The sequence below is a fragment of the Typha angustifolia genome, chromosome 15 (assembly GCF_048772165.1).
Source record: "Typha angustifolia cultivar Huaian chromosome 15, ASM4877216v1, whole genome shotgun sequence".
Lineage (NCBI taxonomy): Eukaryota > Viridiplantae > Streptophyta > Magnoliopsida > Poales > Typhaceae > Typha > Typha angustifolia.
Genome location: NC_133253.1, coordinates 6,210,242 through 6,228,700, shown reverse-complemented (window position 1 = coordinate 6,228,700; position 18,459 = coordinate 6,210,242). Strand labels below are relative to the sequence as shown.

Genomic DNA, 18,459 nt, shown 5'->3' with positions numbered 1-18,459 from the left:
GCTGTAACTCTAACAAAAATAATGAATTAATTTATATTTTAATTTTAAATAAAAATACTAATTAGTTCAGTGTTTTTATAAAATTTGATCGTAAAAATATCAAACTAATTAGTATTTTTAAAAATACTTATTAAATAGTTAGTTGTACAATAAATTAGACTCGTATCATAATAAGTAAACATCTTGGGAGCGGTAAAGTTGTAATAGAAATAGAATCGTTAACTATATACTTATCCACCCTTCCTCTCGAAGCTCGATCGATCTCCCTCGACGGCCGTCGGGTTCGTGCGCCATCACCACGCGTCCGATGGCCGTCCTCTCCATTGTGGTAAATGGTGTCTTCTTGATTAAGCTTTTAGTGAGATTCCACTTCATTACTTGTCAAGGAGGAGGAATCGTTTTTTTCTATTCTTTTCTTTTTCCTTCTTTCTTCTAGAACTGGTAGTTTGTGGTAACTTTAGCTTTCTTGAGCTTGTCATTGCAATATACTCGCATTCCCGGTTTGATTTTGATGGCTAAGCTTTGGGGTATCCATGCTTGAATGACACAAAATATCCTAGTGTCAGGGGATCCACTCTAGATTAGCTTCTTCAGGATGCTAGAAATGATGCATGTTTGATCTTTCAGAGAGAGTGGCTTTAATTGATAATATCTCTTTCAGAGTGTGTTTTTTGAGTTGTTTAAATTAATAGATTGCATTTCTTTTAGTTACCTTTAATTCAGGTAATTTAGCCCTTCATGAAGTCTTCTAAGTTGTAGTATAAGACAAGTAAGGTTGTAAACTTAATTGATCGAGTAAGTAAGTAGGATCATGTTTAACTTTCCCTCCACACAAATATGTGAAAAACTTGCATCCTCAGTAATAATGAGATTCATCATTAATGTACTGGATTAATGTATTTTATACAACAAGAAAATTATCAAGAATTATGACACCATACAATTTGCATATTAATGGAGTATAAGGTGTTTGTCTGCAGAATAAGAGACCATCTCAAAGACTCAAAAACTCAAAGGACTTAAAATTATTGGAAGTCCATGCTTAGGCTGTAGCATTAGTCGGGTTGAGCAGACTTCGATGTCGCACCCAATCCGATCCTTCTACAAACACCAACCCCTTACCCAGCAATTGTTTAACCATCTCAGGATCAGTGATGCAGATCTTTGGTTGTGGTCCAAACCAATACAAAAATGTTGTTCCTGTGGCACAAGGCAGACATCACATAAACGACACCTCCTTGACACTTCCTTGCAGATGTAAGTACTCTCTACCTTTTGTTTCTTTTTTCTGTATTCATACAATATCCAAACTAAGCTAGAACAACAATGTACATACTTGTCCATATTAATTTGTTTTTCAGGGAAACATCTACAAGCCAAGCATCTCAGTATAAAGCTAATGACATGAAGGGAGAGTAGAAGCCCACCATATTCTGATACCCATTTGGTATAGTGGCTGAGGACCCTGGAAGTACTGTCATGGCAGTGGATGTCCAAGACCACTCCCTCTGAAGCTTTTCTTATGTTCTTGATCTCCTCCAGTGACCCTGACCAGAAATTGTAGGAAAGGGACTCTGATCCCGTGCTCTCTAAACCTCTTTGTTATAACAAATGGCCTCCATATTAGATAAACTAGCACATTCCAAAGCCTTGAGATAAGAACTACCACCAAGGCAGCCAATGCCAATTCAAGATAACCCATATCACCTGCTATAAGAAAGATTTGATGGTACTTGGGAAGGTGGAAGTGATAGCAGCTTGTTTATTAGTCCTCGCTGCATTAAGAAGGTCCTATTCCTAAGATATGAAATCATGGGTGATGCAAGCAATCAGAGACATCTTTGTCTTCTGTCACAAGGTGATGGCACTATGTGTGGCATGGACCAGCATGTAGTATTCGACTCAAAATCAGTGGTTACAAAAGCCCACAGCTTGCAGTCTGGCAAGTATGTGACAAACAGATATAATGACATATTTTGAGAAGGTTAGAGGGTGGAAAATAGTTCGCAGCTTATGGACTTCTGTCTAATTTAAGGTTCCTGGAAAATCTGAACTTGTATGGATAATCTTTAAAGTCATCTTGCTTTTGTCTCTGTTCCTGAAGGTATGTCATTATATGTCATAAATTGCAGTCTGTTTCTTAATTCAAGTATCTTTACCTTATGTCTATTCTCTTTCTGTTTTCTCTTATGGAGTTTTTTTGTCCAAATTAGCTGTCTTAAAATGAGTATGTTTTCCTGAAACTGTCGTTAAAGATGCTAAACAGATCAGCATTTTATTTTTAAATAAAGATACTAAAAAATTTAGCATTTTATTTTTAGATAGAAATGCTAATAAATTTAGTATTTATATTTGTAAGTGAACGAAATAAAGTGCTAATATTTTAAGTAGTTATATATGTAAAATGTTGAACACATCATATTTAAAACACTGATAGATTCATCGATTAAATCTGTGTTTTATATGTAAGAAGAAAATGTTAAAATTGACAGACAAAACGATGATAAGTTTAGCATTTTTATTGGCATCTAATTTGGATGGCGATCCATTTCGATGAAAAAAAAAATAATTTAGGAAGGGTGCTAATTTGGTCAAAAACTCTCCATCACTGTGCTATTGGAGAGTTTCTAGAGGTAAGTGAAGAACTCTCCATCATCCTAAGAAGAACAGCAGGTAGAAGCAAGAAATTTCTGAAATTGATAAATGATAATTTCGAGGCAGTGATTTTTATTTTTTCCCCTTATGAAAATTATGAGGTAGCTAGCAAAAATAATTCACTTAAATCAACAAAATAAAAATAAAAAAAGATGACATTAATAACCACTAAACAAACATTAGATTTGAGAATACTTGTTTTATTATAGAAATCCACGCTATTATAGCCAAACAACAACAAACATAGAACTAATCTATTTATTTTTCTTTTGTTTAGTAAAAGCTAAATCTTGGTAGGGAACATTTAGAAAGCCAATCACAACCATGCAATTTTTTATAAATGAATAGGAATGGAGTATTTGGACAAAATTAGTGATCCAAGTGTAATCCATTTTTCTATGGATAATCCGTTAATCATATGATTCCAGTCCATGGGCTATGTTTTCTAGCCCAATGTTTTGGAATAATCTCAGCCCATTGATATTCCTTATACTACGAAACATCTCTTCTTTGCCAGAAGCTCCCTATGAGTGTTGTTAATTACTTATTAGTCCACGGATAGCAGGAAACAAAGCCGAGAGATTTTATAAATAGAGTAGAAGTCAAGGGTGTTTATAGCATTTTTGCCACCTTTGGATTTTCCAGATAGATAACAAAAACTGACAATCTAATCTACAAGGAGCGAAGCCAACAACCTCTTTCACGCCGAACACTCTCTTCTCGAATTCTGATGGCCGCGGCGACGATCTCCACCCTCCCATTCTTCTCCACGAAGCCCCCCCGGGGCCGTCGGATCCGAATCAAGTGCGCCATCGCCACCGAATCCCGAGACGCTGGCGGCGGGGAGGCGGCGGCGGTGCCGCCGCCGCGGATGTCGGCGGAGTGCGTGGTGGTGGGGGGAGGAGTTAGTGGTCTGTGCACCGCTCAGGCCCTTCAGACGAAGCACGGGATCCGGGATGTGCTTGTGACGGAGGCGAAGGGAAGGGTCGGCGGTAACATCACCACCGTGGAGAGGGATGGGTACCTTTGGGAGGAGGGGCCGAATAGCTTCCAGCCATCTGACCCCGTGCTCACTATGGCGGTAAGTGGACTTTCCTGGTTCAAATTTGATGTCATATGACTTCATTTCTTGGAAAGGAGGAATTTTTGAAGTTAATCGTGGCGATTACTGCCTTTATTTTCCATATGATTTGAACTAATGCTGGAAAAGGAGAATATTGTTCCTTGGGACTCGAAATATTCGCTAATTATGGAGGTTCCTTCATGTTTCCATCTCTTTGTGTGCTCTTACTTCCTAATTGAGACTTACAGGGAAAGTTGCTTTGTTAATTGGATGCAATGCCTCTATAAGTTTCATGCTATTGAATGATCATCTGGAATTGGTTTTAGGAAATTTAGGGAAAAAGATAGGTGATTTTTTTTTTTTGAAAATATAGTTATTTAAAAAAAATTCCTTTCCACGAGGTACTTGTTCTTACGTTGTGAGTAGTATTGTTGCAGGTTCTTCTACTTTAACAATGTTTTAGGATTCACTAATAATAGTGGTGATCATTATTTAAAATATTATTGTACTATAGGATATCTTCTCTGGTTGTTTGTAATCGTAGACTCATTGTTTTCTTTGTTATGGAAGTTCACATTGAACATTTTCAAATTCTTCACATGTTTAATGTGCAATTATCCACATCTATGATTGATATCACCCAGCTGGAACAGAATTTATGCACGTCATTTTCCTTCGTACTTTTGCTTCATTCTTTCAACCACTTGAATCTTTCTTAGTTGCTGTAATTGTAAATTTTATCACAGGTAGATAGTGGTCTAAAGGAGGATCTTGTATTTGGTGACCCAAATGCTCCACGGTTTGTTCTGTGGGAGGGAAAACTTAGACCAGTCCCTTCAAAACCGACTGATTTACCCTTCTTTGACTTGATGAGCTTTCCTGGTAAACTGAGGGCTGGATTTGGTGCAATCGGCATTCGTCCTGCTCCACCAGTTTGTCCTCTTGATTCTCTCTGTGCTGCTTCTATTGGTACTTACTATTATAATCCCATGCTAATCTAGTTAATTGTTCTCATTTTCTTAATGTTTGGGAAAGGTTTCAGGGTCATGAGGAGTCGGTAGAAGAGTTTGTGCGCCGCAATCTTGGGAGTGAGGTTTTCGAACGCTTGATAGAGCCATTTTGTTCAGGTTTGTCATTCGTATTCTTATCTTTTTCCTACATGATGGCCTATTTGTGCATATAACCTCTAAAATTGCCTTCTGTTCTCATGCAAATTGTGTCAGTGCCCTCATACTGTCACCCAATTTTCGCATTGGTGCATACATACCTTTGAGTCACTCTACCATAAAGAAATATATAATCCTGATTATCAATTTGCTAATAAACAAACTAATATATGACTTGTTGGTTGAGGGGTTGATGCAAAACGTGTGATAGATTCCTCTTGTCCCTTGTCGACGGTGATCTCATCGTGCCTTTCGGAACTTGATGTGCTCGTCATACGCCTCTTATAGTGTTTGTGGAGTAATCGGTTGGCAAAAAATAAATGGGCGACGTAGAATCCGATATAAGAGGCATCCATAAATTAAGATCCTTTACTTTGATACTAAAAATGATGCAAAATGTGGTAGAGAGAAGGCGATAGAAGAGAAATCAAAGAGATAAAAGTGGGATGAGGTTTCACACCTCCACTCTTTATAATAGTTTCGCACCTTTTCGAAAAAGAGAGCAAGTAAAAATCTTTATTAACCTCAAAAGAGAGCACAACCAGTCTATATATAGATTTACAATAAAATTAAGCAAAAAACACTTGAAACAAATGAAAAATATCAAAAACAACTATCACTGTCACATAATAAATAAAATGATATAAACCCTCAATTAGAACCAGATTCATACAAGGGGGATTATTAAATATTGACACCTCCTGCGCTAGTACATGCTATCATGTCCTGTTAGTGATGTTCGCATTAGGAATAGGATAATTACTTATGACTGTTAGAGTATGAACAATGCCAATCCAGGTTTGGATGGATTTGATTTGTGACTTTACATTCTATATTGAAGTAGACAAATTAATAGGTTGCATAGGCAGTTGACCTTATGTTATTTAAGTAAAACAGAAAATCTTGGAAAATTTTCACTATGGTGTAAATTAGTAGTCAACAATCACACAAATATTACTGTGAACTTCATTCGCCATGCTTTATGTTTTGGTTTTTTGGACCTTACGTATAGTTACTAGAAATCCTGCTTTTTATATAGAGTTCTAATTGTGTTTCCTCTTTTACATTTATTCTCCACAAGTATTTTGTATTTTATTTCTCGATTTCTTTTCAAAATGTTCTTCTTGATAGGGAGTTTGCCTTAGGGGCGATCCTGTGCTTTTAGTTCACAACTACCTGCAAGTGTTTGTGAAGTCTGGTTCTAGCCTGATTTGTCTGTAACCTACAGTTTGGCTGTGGGCCTTGTTAGACTAATTTTTTAACTTTTTATCGTAGTTCATGATTATTATGACAACTTTTTTAAGAGATGAGGGCTGTGAGGCTTTGAGGCTTTTATCATTCTTGACATCAAATTACAATATTCTTCAGTTATTGTTTCTTTTGAAATTTGAATTAATATTGGTGGATGAAGATCTCCTTTTCATGTAGGTGTATATGCTGGTAATCCTGCAAAGCTTAGTATGAAAGCAGCTTTCGGAAAGGTTTGGAAACTAGAGCAGAATGGTGGTAGTATCATTGGTGGAACTATAAAAGCGATTCAGGAGAGCAAGAAAAATCCTAAACCACCAAGAGATCCGTAAGTAATTGATATATTAGTACCACATTTGATTTTCTGTGAAATGATTGCCTTGCCCTGTCAGTTAGTAAATGTTCTATTTCATTGTTGGCTACATGCAAGGCGTCTACCAAAGCCAAAGGGGCAGACTGTGGCATCTTTTAGGAAAGGCCTTGCTATGCTACCTAATGCAATTTCTTCCAGGTAATTTTACAATTCTTCCTATTTGTTTAAAGCATAATCAAGTTTTTGAGATGGACCCAGGTACCTAACTAGTCATTTAAGCATCTGGGCACTAAGCATCATAGGCAGCCAGGGTACTGCAAAATGCTTATGTACTAACTACTAAGTGGGTGCATGTGCGGGGGTATATGCAACGAGCCCGTGTTAGATAAAATTAAAACGTTTTGAATATATATAAGAGCATTAATAAATAAAAAGAAGCACATAAGTAATATATGATGCTACCTCTTTCTTCATTCAGGATTCACTGAAATCAATAAACTCGTTCATCGTGGTTCAAGATTCAAGTGTATATTTTACTATTATTGTATGATAAAAATTGAAAGTTGATCAGTTGAATCTTATTATCGTGCATGCTGATGATATTATTGGGTTTGTAATTTAACTGCCTTGATCTTTCAGGTTGGGTAGCAAAGTCAAACTGTCATGGAAACTTACAAGCATTAAAAAGTCGGATGGCCAAGGCTATATATTAGTATATGAGACACCAGAAGGATTGACCTCAGTGCAGACTAATAGTGTTGTCATGACTATCCCATCCTATATTGCTAGCAATATCTTACGCCCTCTTTCGGTATGTAAAGATTTAATTGATTCAAGTAGATTTCAGAGTGATTGAAGCCTGAAAATAGAGTTCTGATCTTATATTATGCAGATGGCAGCAAGAATCTTCTTGACTGAATTTGCAATACCCCTAAAAGCTTAAGACTGATCCTATATCTCTTCCATCAAGTTACTTGTTGGCTGTTTAATTCATATTGCTATGATGCTACTTAATAAGAAACTGTCGATGTAACCGTATTGATAATTCTAGATTCTTCAGAGGTTCTCGTAGTTATTTTCATTCTTGATGTGATTCTTTTTTTTAACTAAACATCATGTGACCTGTTTCAAATTTTGTGTCTGGTCATGCAGATGTATATTTCATCACTATTTCTTGCTGGTTATGGGATTTCAGTCTTTCTGTATACTAATTGATAGAGAGAAGTGTTATTGTTTTGTTTACTTAATTTGTTTTCTCATCATTGCATTCATTGACACAAATCATCTATTGGTTGTACCCTAAAAGAATTTGTGTCTATGTGCTTACAGATCTTCTTGAAAAGAAATGGTACAATATAATATTCCTAAGATTCCAATGTATAATTTTTGTTTCCTTTATCCTGAATTGTCTGCTGAGTGGAAATTTGCCCCTCCATTACACTATGGAGAATAAGCTGGTTGCACCTCCAGTCTCCACACTTTTAGTAGTGTAATCCTTGAGGATTCTTCATTTATATTTGCAAACAGTACAACTAAAATTAAACATCTCTGATTGACTAAATTCTAATCTATATGAAACTCAGAAGTCAATTCATATTTTACCCAAGTTCACTAAAACTTCTCAGTTTTATGTTTTATGCTCAGTTGTAAGCCATTAAGATGAACATTCATATCTCCAACTAAAATTGTTATTGGCTTTATGTCATTGAAGCAACTTGTATCAAGTCTTTTAGTTTGATATGAAAAAGAATATATGCCTTTTAAGTCTTGAGCTGAATTTTATGTTCTTTCTGAATCTCTGAGGAGCTGGATTCTTATATTTGTAATATGTACATTTGAGTATATTCCTTTTCTTTTGTTGTTCTTTCCAGAATGATGCGGCAGATGCGCTATCAAAATTCTATTATCCACCAGTTGCAGCAGTGACCGTTTCATATGCAAAGGAAGCAATTCGAAAAGAATGCTTGATTAATGGTGAGCTTGAGGGTTTTGGCCAGTTGCATCCACGTAGTCAAGGAGTTGAGACATTAGGTATAGTACTTTCAATCTTTACAACTCTTCTTGCACATGCTTGATTCATGTATATTGTTTAAATTTCAAATTTTGTCCACTCATGATCTGCATGATTCCCATATATGTTCATTTTTATGAGAAATCATATCAGTATTTTCTATCTAGATGAGTCCTGGTTGCAATTATTGCTTGTGGATAATGTAATGAGTTTGTAAGATGATAGTTCTGTATTTCTATTTACCTGGAACAAATATAGGATGTAATCTCTATAAAGTTTGATATGGTTGGCTTCCAGAAAAAGAATAACACTGTATAGGTCCATTGAGATAAAAATAACTATTCTTGAAGAAGCAATGACAAGGTTTAGAAGCTATCAGCATAGAATAATTGTGATTATGTTGGTTACAGACGTGTCTTTAGACCTTTACATTTTCAGCAGTTCCTCTTGATGAATTGTCTGTTAACCTGTGTGTTGAGTAGGCAGACATATTTTTGCATGTCAAGTAGGAAATGAAAATAAAATTGTAGAGGATAATGGCTGGAGCTTGAAATCTTAGCAGTATTCACATGATACTGTAATTGAGATGTTACTGCAGATTGGATCACAGATTGGATCTTGTATTCACTGCTTATAGTTTGTCTATCTATCATTAATTTGTAGACCTATAGTGTATCTATTAGTTGGCTGTGGTTTCCATATTATTGTCCAAGTTTACTTGCACTTCTTACAATTTCATTTCAAGTTGCAGAGGATGTGCAGAGTCAGACATATAGTTCTTTTTCACATTTCATTACCTTGTTGCTTGGTTTGAGGCTTGAGTCTTGAGATATGGTCTAACTGATATATTTTGATTTTTGGTGCAGGAACACTATATAGCTCATCACTCTTTCCTAACCGTGCTCCACCTGGAAGGGTGCTGCTTCTAAACTACATTGGAGGTGCTGTAAATGCAGGAATCATATCCAAGGTAATTCTCCAGCCACATTTTGTTGATTTCGTGTTAAGACATGTGGCATGTGAAAATTCTTCAATGGATCTCCTGCTAACAAATAGGAGGCTTAACATCCATTTTGTCAGCTTTATACTCCTTGTTTCTAAGAAACTGCAGTTCATTCAACTTGCACCATAAGTACCATCATTGTGGTTTTGTGGGACTCTGGGTTTAGTCATGCTCTATCTGCTCAAATCTACTGATTGTTTTGTATTTCTCATGATTTTTGTATTCTATTTATTAATCCGCAGAGTGAGAATGAACTGGTGGCAGCAGTTGACCGCGATCTTAGAAAAATGCTGATAAATCCAAGTGCTGAGGACCCTTTAGTTCTTGGTGTGAGAGTATGGCCACAAGCAATACCTCAGTTTTTGGTCGGTCATCTTGACCATCTGGAGTCAGCAAAGGCCGCACTCTTCAAAGCTGGTTTCGAGGGTTTGTTTCTAGGAGGCAACTATGTAGCAGGTGTAGCCTTGGGCCGATGTGTAGAGGGTGCTTACGAGAGTGCCTCTGTGGTATCCAAATATTTAGCCAAATACGCCTACAAGTAATTGGCGAACCAAATTCGGTATTTTGTAGCTTAGGTGAGCCCAGAAGAATTTGAGGCACCTCTATGTATCTTCCTTATTGTGATCACGACATTACTTTATAAGCTGCTTTCTATTCTTGGAGCAGCTATTTGTATACCTCTTCTGCCTAATAAAGTGTCTCTCTCATGTAATATCAATTTCATTTCACCCTCTTATGTGCGACATGCTTACACTTTTCTCTCTCGATCTGTTTCTTGGTTGTGGTATGCTTATTTTTGTGCTTCCAGACAACAAAAGTTCTTCACAATTAACAGAGGACATTGCTGGACCCAAAAAAGAAAGAAAGAAAGAAAGAAAGAGAGAAAGAAAGATGCACACCCTTCATTAAAAAACAAGAAGGAATTGGATTTTTGTTGAGGGTAAAAAAAAAGGATTAAATGACTTTGTGTAATTATGCAATTTAGTATGTCTTCGTCTTGAAATTAAATGGTTTATACGACTAAGTCCGCGTGGAAGAATCTACAGAGTTCCCTTCTTTGTAATTCTTTTCTTCCCTTAACCCAACTCATTAGTGAAACTTGATTGCATCACTTGATGGTTCCAAATTGGTGAGGAAAAGTCATGTGAAATAGACTCAAAACAGCACACATCCTCTCGGAAAGGGATGTGTGTCCTCTCCCAATTCAAACAGAAAGGTCCCACAATGGGGGAACAAGGTTTTATGGGACAACTCAAATCCAATCCTAAAAGTCATCACTGTTGAAATCAAGTGACATCCCCAGAGCCAGGAAAGGGACTTGGAGGAGATGTGAGACACCATTATTATGGTGACTTGGTGAGACACTTGAGTTGGAATTTGACAGGTTGGAAGAGAAAGAGATCCCTTGGACTATGGAGAACCACATGCATGGGATAATGGAGGCAATGTGATGAGATGTAGGGATCAGTGGCCCCATAAGCCACCTAAGTGCCTAAATTCATCCCCCCCTTTATTAGTTATTACCATGTCCTTTGTGGTAATTAACTTAAAAGGTTGTCATGCATTGTACTCACAATCATCAAGGTGGCCAGTCAAATTGAATGCTAGAATTCATGCTAGTGGACAACTCAGGGTGTTGTGCAAATGTGCACAATCCTTTTTATTTAGTACTCCCATGTTGTCCTTGATTGATTAAATTTGTATTGATTTATTGGCAGTGAAATGAGTTGTTTAGCTTGGAGAGATCTGAGAAATAGTGAAATATGTCCCAAGTGTTTACAAGCTTGAGCTGCAAACAACTCACTTTTCTTATTGTCACTACACAAATTCTTTTTACCATTTCTTTAGGAGAAAGAAAGGTCAGTTGTTCCCTTGGATATATTAAGAGGAGTGTCAAGTTGCAGTGCAGTATTTGCCGACTGTTTACTTTGTTATCATCTTTGTCATCTTAGTAGTCATTATTATTATCGAAAACTCGTATAGATTTGTTATTAAATAGCTTCAAAAATAATATGTAAAAAAAAAAAAAAGAAGAAGAAGAAGAAGAAGAAAAGTTTTTTTTCCCTCTTTTTCATGATATTATGTTTCTAGATAGCTTTTGACAGTCCAACAACTTGCACTCTTCTGGAATAAATGATAGGCAGGAGGTTAAAGAAAAAAAGAAAAAGTAGAGCCATTTATCACCTTGAATGACAGATGAGGACTTTGAAGCAAAGAAATATTCATGACATCCAACTAAAGTTACATTGTTGACAAAGTTAGCCTATTCTTGTGACTACTAGAGAAGCAGTTGAAGAGAGGTTGGTCTTGGACCAGGGTACTGCTTACCTTTTCTTCCTCTTTATGTTTCTATTTTATGAGGATGTAGTTGATTGCATGTCCCCTTGAAGTAGCCCTTATGTCTTCCTCTTCCACAGGATGGTGGATTACTATAAGCAATCCAACCTTTTACTAAGCCAAGCTTTAAATGACCCCTGGCTTTCTTTATTCCAAGTTTCGAATCCCATGCACTCCCTGTCTCTCCTTTGCTTCTACATGTCCTTTGTGCCAGAAAGGGTGCACCTTTGTTTCAACAAAGCTATCCCTATGCATCTTTTTCTACTACCACCTTTTTATGTGTTTGGTGCTATCTGTTGATGGGCTAATTTTATATTGCAACTGCATCTAATTGCAATCTAACACCTTTTGCAAAGGTAAATTGTTTGCCATCCACATCGGCCCTATGAACCTCTGTATATCACTTGAGCTGAATGATTGATCAAAAGCTTGATTCACAAGAAAATTTTGATCTGTTCTTGCGGCGAATAAGTCATGCATGTATGTAATCAGTAAATTATCTAGAATCTGAAATCTTTGTAATTGCAATCAAAATCGACCAAGTCCATCAAATTTCTCTTTCGATTACCGACCTTGTCTTCCCATGAGGGGGAAGTGAACCTGTCCTGCAGGTAAGTTTGTCGCAGAGATTCAATTTAGGTCAGTATAGACTGCTAAGGTCACTTCACCATGGTCTGCCTACTCTCTAGACAAACCATTTAATTTGTATCTTGTTGGGTTACATTTAGCTATCACAACAGGCATCTAATTTCAATCTAGTGTTAAATGGGATGACAGTAATACAATTAAAAGTAGAAGTAAAAAAATAAAAAAAAATAAAAGATGTGGCTTTCAAAACAACTCTTACTTTAGAGGTGTGTGTTATAGACATGTTTGTGATTGAATTGAAAGTGCTTACTTCTAGGAGATTGAAAATATTTATGAAAGTAATATATTGGAAGATTTGCAAGCATGTACATGGAGAATAGTTATGATGTGATTGGTGAGACAATCTTTTCGCATAAGATTACAAGCTTAATCAATGTACAGACAGTATTTGGCACGAAGTAGCCTTCAGATGAGATTTTGGAACATTCCCTAAATAATATATACTCGAGTATAACCATAACCACCCAACATCTTGACTGTCATAGATCATCCAACGATTGTTATGTCTGATCAATCTAAATATATAAAATTAGGGAGGGAATTATGGAGACCAGTCATTAGGCCAACCCAATTAGCCTAGCCAGGTTAATCCAATCCATCCTACCCAGTAGGCAACTAGGACTAATAGTATGCTGCAATTAAGGCTCATTTTTCATTCCTTTGCATCACTGTTACATCTCAGTGTGCCAGTTTAGTCCTCAACCATCTTGCTCTATCTTCTATAATAAGCAAGATTCGCCGTCTCTCTCCCTTTAGTTCCAATGGGAGGAGAGGGTGATTCCCCTTCTTCTTCTATAGATAGCAGCAGCAGTCACCCTGGCCTTTCATCTACATCTGCTCTTTCTCAGCCAAGAAGCAGAGACTTGACCACTGAGCTTAGGCTAGGACTCAGTCTATCACCTTCTTCTCTGGAGGAGAGTTCCTTGAATTCAAGGTTTGTACAATAACAAGTTGCTTCCTTTTTTTTTTCTTCTTCTTCTTCTTCTTCTCTTGTTTGTATGCATATCCACTAGTTTTTCTTTTCTTTTTCCCTTCTCATCATTTATGCTTGTCTTTAACCGATTTATTCTCTGTAGCTTTCGTTTCCTATCTCTTTGTGTGCAAGTAATCATCTTTTCTCTATTTATGCAATATCCTGATCACGATCAGATCAATAATCCTTCTACCTGGTATTGATTCCCACTTCATGATCTTAAAGTTCTTGACTATCTTGTATTTCCTTTTCAGTGCCCAAGTTCCAATTTCAATTGTTGTCCTTCAATTTCTTCCTTCTTACTGGTATCCTTGTGTTATATGCAGTTGAGTTCATCTAGTTGCTTGTTCCCTTTTCGGTTTTCTGATTACAAGAGTTTGAGTATTGTTTGTCTAATTCATGTCATAGTGATATCATATATGAGAAAAATTTCCATTCTTTTGTTTCTCTTTTTCCATTTGATTCCATCGTAAGCACTCAAAAATATCAGTCTGATTCATATGCTTTTATCGCTGTCTGATCCATATATTATCTTCACTGCCTTTGCTATATCTTCAGAGTCCTATTGATCATCCTCTTCAGACAGAGTGCAATACTTCTGTCCTTTGAAATTTCTTTTTTTTTTTTGTGTCTCCTGGCTTTGGTCATTAGGGATCAGCAATCTGATTGGCCGCCAATCAAACCCCTTCTTAGGAGCACGCTCTCGGAGAAATCAAATCAAGATCAACCACCAACATTCTTCGTTAAGGTCTACATGGAGGGAATTCCAATTGGGAGGAAGCTGGACTTGTTTGCTCATGATGGCTACAATAGCCTAATAAGGACACTTTGTCGCATGTTCAGGACCGCCATTTCGTGTACGTTTAGCGAAACTTTTCTCCTACTTCTGATCACATTTGAGTCTTTAACACTTATAATCACAATGTGGAAAATTAACAAGCCATTTTGATATGATCAAGACCCTGACATGGATCATATGCCTTCCAACAAGACTCATGTACTGACTTATGAAGACAAGGAGGGAGACTGGATGATGGTTGGAGATGTGCCATGGGAGTATGATTCCTATATTCCTATTTATCATTTGATTCATTCCATTTTTCTTCTCCATCTTCTGATTCATTTCTGATGCTATCTGTCTCATTTCTCTACAGGCTGTTCTTGACCACTGTCAAGAGATTGATGATTAGCAGAGCAGACAAATGCTAGTTAAGTTATAAAATCAAAGAGGACATACAAGTACTTGTTGGGATAAATATGTACAGATATTATAGAGGATTTAGATACTATGTTTAGCTTTTGGTTATCAATTTTTTTTTCTTGTTTGGTCTTATTTGCTGCATGTAGATACTGTCAGAAATTTTGTCAGAAAGAGAAGGTATAAAAGCTATTAAATTTGGATGTAATTTTATCTGCTAATGGGTGGGTCATCAAACATCAAACAGAAAACTCTGAATTAATGACTGGTGAGAAGTCTATGTCGAAATTATTAACTCATTGAAAGATCCCTCGAATGGTGAATTATAGCATTATTAGCTGTAGACTGGAACCCACACAGCGAAGCAAATTGACGAAGTATACATCCTCTGATCTGTCCAACCCTCTTCCTCACGTGCCACCTGTCTATAAAAACTGACACAATCTAATCCTTTCCTCCAACAAGATCTCTCTTCCTTCATTCGTTTGCTTTAGCTGTTTGAGATCTCATTATCTCAAGGAAGAAAGAGACACATGGCGAGGGAAGGCACAGCAAACTGCATAGATATCCTTCTTGCCATCATCTTGCCACCACTTGGAGTCTTCCTCAAGTTTGGTTGCAAGGTATTTTAGCTAATATCCTATGCAATCTTTTCTAGTTTCTAACCCGAGAATATTCCTACAATATCTTTATCATAATTGTCGTGTAATCATATTATACCAAAGTTGGCTGTAGGAGAACCTGTTGTAATAGTTGGGTTATGATTGATTTGTAAAGAAAATGACATGATTTTTAGAAACTAATTATAACTTACTGTTTTATTTTTTTCTCAGGTGGAGTTTTGGATTTGCTTATTGTTGACCTTCTTTGGTTATATACCTGGAATTATATATGCTGTCTATGCCATCACCAAGTAATTCCATCTCTTTTCCATGGAAAAGAAATTATAGAAAAGGTGAGAATGAGTTATCCTTTTGAATTCTCTCTATCTAATATTTATTAACTTGCATGTAAGATTTTATTTTATTGGCAGGGAGAGGTGGTTGTGGTACGTGCAGCTGAAATGTGACATTACTTCATGGTGATTTGATTTGTTTGTCTGTCCATGTCTCTAATTTTATGTTCTCTCTTTAGATTTAAGAGGATTTGTTCATGAGACTTTTTAGAAGATGGTTGAGTTTATGAACAAAATTGATTTCTTTTTTTCAAATCACAAGAGAGAAGCCCCTTGGGAATAACCAAATCTCAAAAATAAAATAACCATTATTTCAGGAGAAAAATAAAATAAAATAAAATTAAACTGACACTGTTCATACCTGTAAAATGCCACACAAGATCCTTCACAGGGCTAGGCTAGCAAATGAGTAACTAGAGCACATAGTGGAAGAAAAAGGACAGCAGATTGATAGAAGACAAGAACAAAGAAGAGGCCCAGAAAGGAGATATGGATAAGAGGATTCATCTTACAATCCCCATCAACTCCAGTACTTCCCAGGAAAACTAAAAGCTAGGAAGAATGACAACCTTTTCAGAGCCAAAAGGGTAAGGGGATTTCTATAACTGTATGCGAAGTTATCTACTGGTACATGCCAAAATTCTAGACAGGTGAAAAATGAACAGTATCAAAACCTCCTTGGCTCCTTGCACAATAACACTTGACTACCTTCAAGTGATCATCTGTTTATAACTAGTATTACAGTGTCATACTAGAAAGCAAACTAGATATCCTATTGCCAAACAATTAAGAGAAAGAATGCAAAGTTGAATCGCAAATAAACAAGGTCTGTCAAACAAGAAATAGTGAAACTTTCTGTACCTGAAGGAAGCAAAGACTATTCTTATCCAACAATTCAACCTAATCCTCCAAAGATAGCAGCAATTCCTACTGTGACCTAAAGGAAATATGTGTATTCACATTGACACCAATACAGGATTCTAACCATCTATGCGCCCCTCAAAAAGTGCCCTTGATAAGAATTAGTGCAAATACACAGAACTTAAGTTAGCCTGCCGATAAATTGGATTTGCATGGTTTCTCAAACGGGAAACATGAGGGTATGATCTACTGATTCCAATTAATGTGAAGACATCCAAACTGTATCCAAAATCTCTTTCTCCTCCATTAACCTAATAAACCTTCTAGCTTTAATCCTAACTCTTAATTTCTCAGAAACCTTCATTCAGAATATAAATACTTCATCTAGCCTAAATACAGTTTTGCTTTAAATTGAGTCATATGCAGCCACAAAATGTCGTTCGCAAATATTAATAACTCACATCAACAACTTCTACAGTATGTACTACACCTATCATTACACTCATGGAGATCAAAATACATAAAGAACTGAGAGAGAATGATACTTCAAGTTCAATAATGCAACCATAATGTAGAAATAACTCTGAATCCTACTAAAGAATAATGTTCTTCCGGGCATGTCAGCGATAATGATGAACAAACAAAAGATATTACAATTGGATTAGGAGGGAAAAAAAATGCTGACTGTTGAAAGCATCACAGAACATCTGGATGAGGAAAATGAAGAAATGAACTGCTCAAATAAATGTCTCTCCAGTTACTTTCAATAAGATAAAGAAAAATGGAAATGAAAGAAAAGGAAAAGAAGCTAGACTAGATGGAAATTATCAGAATGTAAAATGGCAGTTATCTTTTCTTTCCTAAAGATACGCACAACTAATGAGACGACTTCATAATCAAACTAACAATAATTATAGTTCTACGAGCACAAGGTCTACCATTTGAATTGTACAAGACTTTTAATTAAAAACCTCTATAGTCAACTCCCAGATGAATTGAGCTCCTCCAGTTTAGATTTGATTTGCTCTTTCACGAGCTCTATCCGCTTCAAGTAAACCTCAAGCTCCATAATTTGCTGCTTCCTCCACTTCTCCTCAATCGGTGACCCAGAGGTATTCGCCAAATTGCTATCAAGGCACAAAGGCAATGGATTCAGTCCTAAAAGGCCAAAATCACCACCAACCTGCCCTCCCCCGATTGCAGAATTGATCAGCTCCTTAAACAATGGAGAAAGGCAACTCCTCACAGTCTCCTCGATGACCCCAGTTATCATGGCTGACGACGAAGTCGGGATAGGATTCTCCTCAGTGACCATTACTGGCACAACTGTTCCAGAATCTTCCACACTTCTCTTTCTAAAACGCTTAGAATCACCGGAATTAGGGTTATTACTAGGCTTTACATCATTTTCGTCATCACTGTCATGGGCCCTCTTGATGCCGGTGTTCCAAATATTTCGAGCGATCTCATAGATCTCCTGTTCGTGAGAGCTCTTAAAGGCGAAGTCTTTGCCAGTTTTTTGCATGCGGTTGACGCAGTTGCGGTACTTCTTCTTGAGGCGGCGAAGTTTCTCGATGAGCTGGTTCTTGGTGAAATCGAGCTGGAGCTGCTTCTTGATCTCATGGTAGAAGGGGTCGGTGTCGTACTGGTGGGAGGCGAAGGCGGTGCCCCGGCGAGTGGTGAAATCTAGGAAGCCCTTGAGGATGGTGATCTCGTCCTCGTCGGTCCATAGACGCTGGAACAGGCGGCGGGATTCGTCGAAGGAAGAGGAAAGTGGCCTCCTTGTCTCCGAGGAGACGGAGACCAGCGTGAGATTAGGGTTAGGGTTCGGATTTGGGGTGACGGAATCGGACGGGTTTTCCGGTTGAGGAGGAGGCGGCGGCGGCGCCGCGGCGCCGCCTTCGCCGGAGTCGTCTTCCTCGTCGGAGCCGTCACCGTCGGTGACGTCGTCGTCGTCGTCTTCGTTCGCCAAGACAGCGCGGTCGTCTTCTCCAGCGGAAGGCATCCGTCTACTCTTACGGGTGGGGA

The 18,459-nt window shown here is 37.3% G+C and overlaps 3 protein-coding genes and 1 long non-coding RNA gene across 5 annotated transcripts; 3 read left to right on the top strand and 1 right to left on the bottom strand.

Annotated features, from left to right (window-relative positions):
- Positions 1-192: 192 nt before the first annotated feature.
- LOC140778985 (uncharacterized) lies at positions 193-2,163 on the top strand. Its single transcript, XR_012107274.1, has 3 exons — positions 193-328; positions 1,147-1,257; positions 1,362-2,163. It is a non-coding gene; the product is annotated as an uncharacterized lncRNA (long non-coding RNA).
- Positions 2,164-3,304: 1,141 nt separating this feature from the next.
- On the top strand, positions 3,305-10,195 carry LOC140778268 (protoporphyrinogen oxidase, chloroplastic). Its single transcript, XM_073122906.1, has 9 exons — positions 3,305-3,736; positions 4,465-4,650; positions 4,761-4,845; positions 6,313-6,460; positions 6,563-6,643; positions 7,085-7,256; positions 8,317-8,476; positions 9,323-9,426; positions 9,702-10,195. The coding sequence occupies exons 1-9, from the start codon at positions 3,386-3,388 to the stop codon at positions 9,999-10,001; spliced, it is 1,587 nt and encodes a 528-aa protein (XP_072979007.1). The 5' UTR covers positions 3,305-3,385; the 3' UTR covers positions 10,002-10,195.
- Positions 10,196-13,007: 2,812 nt separating this feature from the next.
- On the top strand, positions 13,008-15,570 carry LOC140776921 (auxin-responsive protein IAA4-like). 2 transcript variants are annotated; one of them, XM_073120764.1, is made up of 5 exons: positions 13,008-13,378; positions 14,069-14,274; positions 14,377-14,473; positions 14,572-15,238; positions 15,449-15,570. In XM_073120764.1, exons 1-4 carry the CDS (start codon positions 13,206-13,208, stop codon positions 14,624-14,626), a joined length of 531 nt encoding a protein of 176 aa, XP_072976865.1. In that variant the 5' UTR covers positions 13,008-13,205; the 3' UTR covers positions 14,627-15,238; positions 15,449-15,570. The 2 variants fall into 2 exon arrangements, with proteins under 2 accessions (XP_072976865.1, XP_072976866.1); XM_073120765.1 differs by having other exon boundaries at positions 13,009-13,378; positions 14,111-14,274.
- Positions 15,571-17,064: 1,494 nt separating this feature from the next.
- Positions 17,065-18,442, bottom strand: LOC140778653 (probable transcription factor At3g04930). The gene has a single exon (XM_073123471.1). It carries the CDS (start codon positions 18,434-18,436, stop codon positions 17,411-17,413), a length of 1,026 nt encoding a protein of 341 aa, XP_072979572.1. The 5' UTR covers positions 18,437-18,442; the 3' UTR covers positions 17,065-17,410.
- Between the last annotated feature and the right edge of the window lie 17 nt (positions 18,443-18,459).

What these genes read in the sequence shown, in the direction of transcription:
- LOC140778268 (XM_073122906.1), top strand. Translation starts at nt 3,386, where the DNA reads ATGGCCGCGGCGACGATCTCCACCCTCCCATTCTTCTCCACGAAGCCC. An exon ending in CCTAATGCAATTTCTTCCAG is followed by an intron (nt 6,644 to 7,084) that starts GTAATTTTACAA and finishes TTGATCTTTCAG; the next exon opens with GTTGGGTAGCAAAGTCAAAC. An exon ending in ATGCAGGAATCATATCCAAG is followed by an intron (nt 9,427 to 9,701) that starts GTAATTCTCCAG and finishes ATTAATCCGCAG; the next exon opens with AGTGAGAATGAACTGGTGGC.
- LOC140776921 (XM_073120764.1), top strand. Translation starts at nt 13,206, where the DNA reads ATGGGAGGAGAGGGTGATTCCCCTTCTTCTTCTATAGATAGCAGCAGC. An exon ending in GAGAGTTCCTTGAATTCAAG is followed by an intron (nt 13,379 to 14,068) that starts GTTTGTACAATA and finishes TTTGGTCATTAG; the next exon opens with GGATCAGCAATCTGATTGGC. An exon ending in GTTGGAGATGTGCCATGGGA is followed by an intron (nt 14,474 to 14,571) that starts GTATGATTCCTA and finishes ATTTCTCTACAG; the next exon opens with GCTGTTCTTGACCACTGTCA.
- LOC140778653 (XM_073123471.1), bottom strand. Translation starts at nt 18,436, where the DNA reads ATGCCTTCCGCTGGAGAAGACGACCGCGCTGTCTTGGCGAACGAAGAC.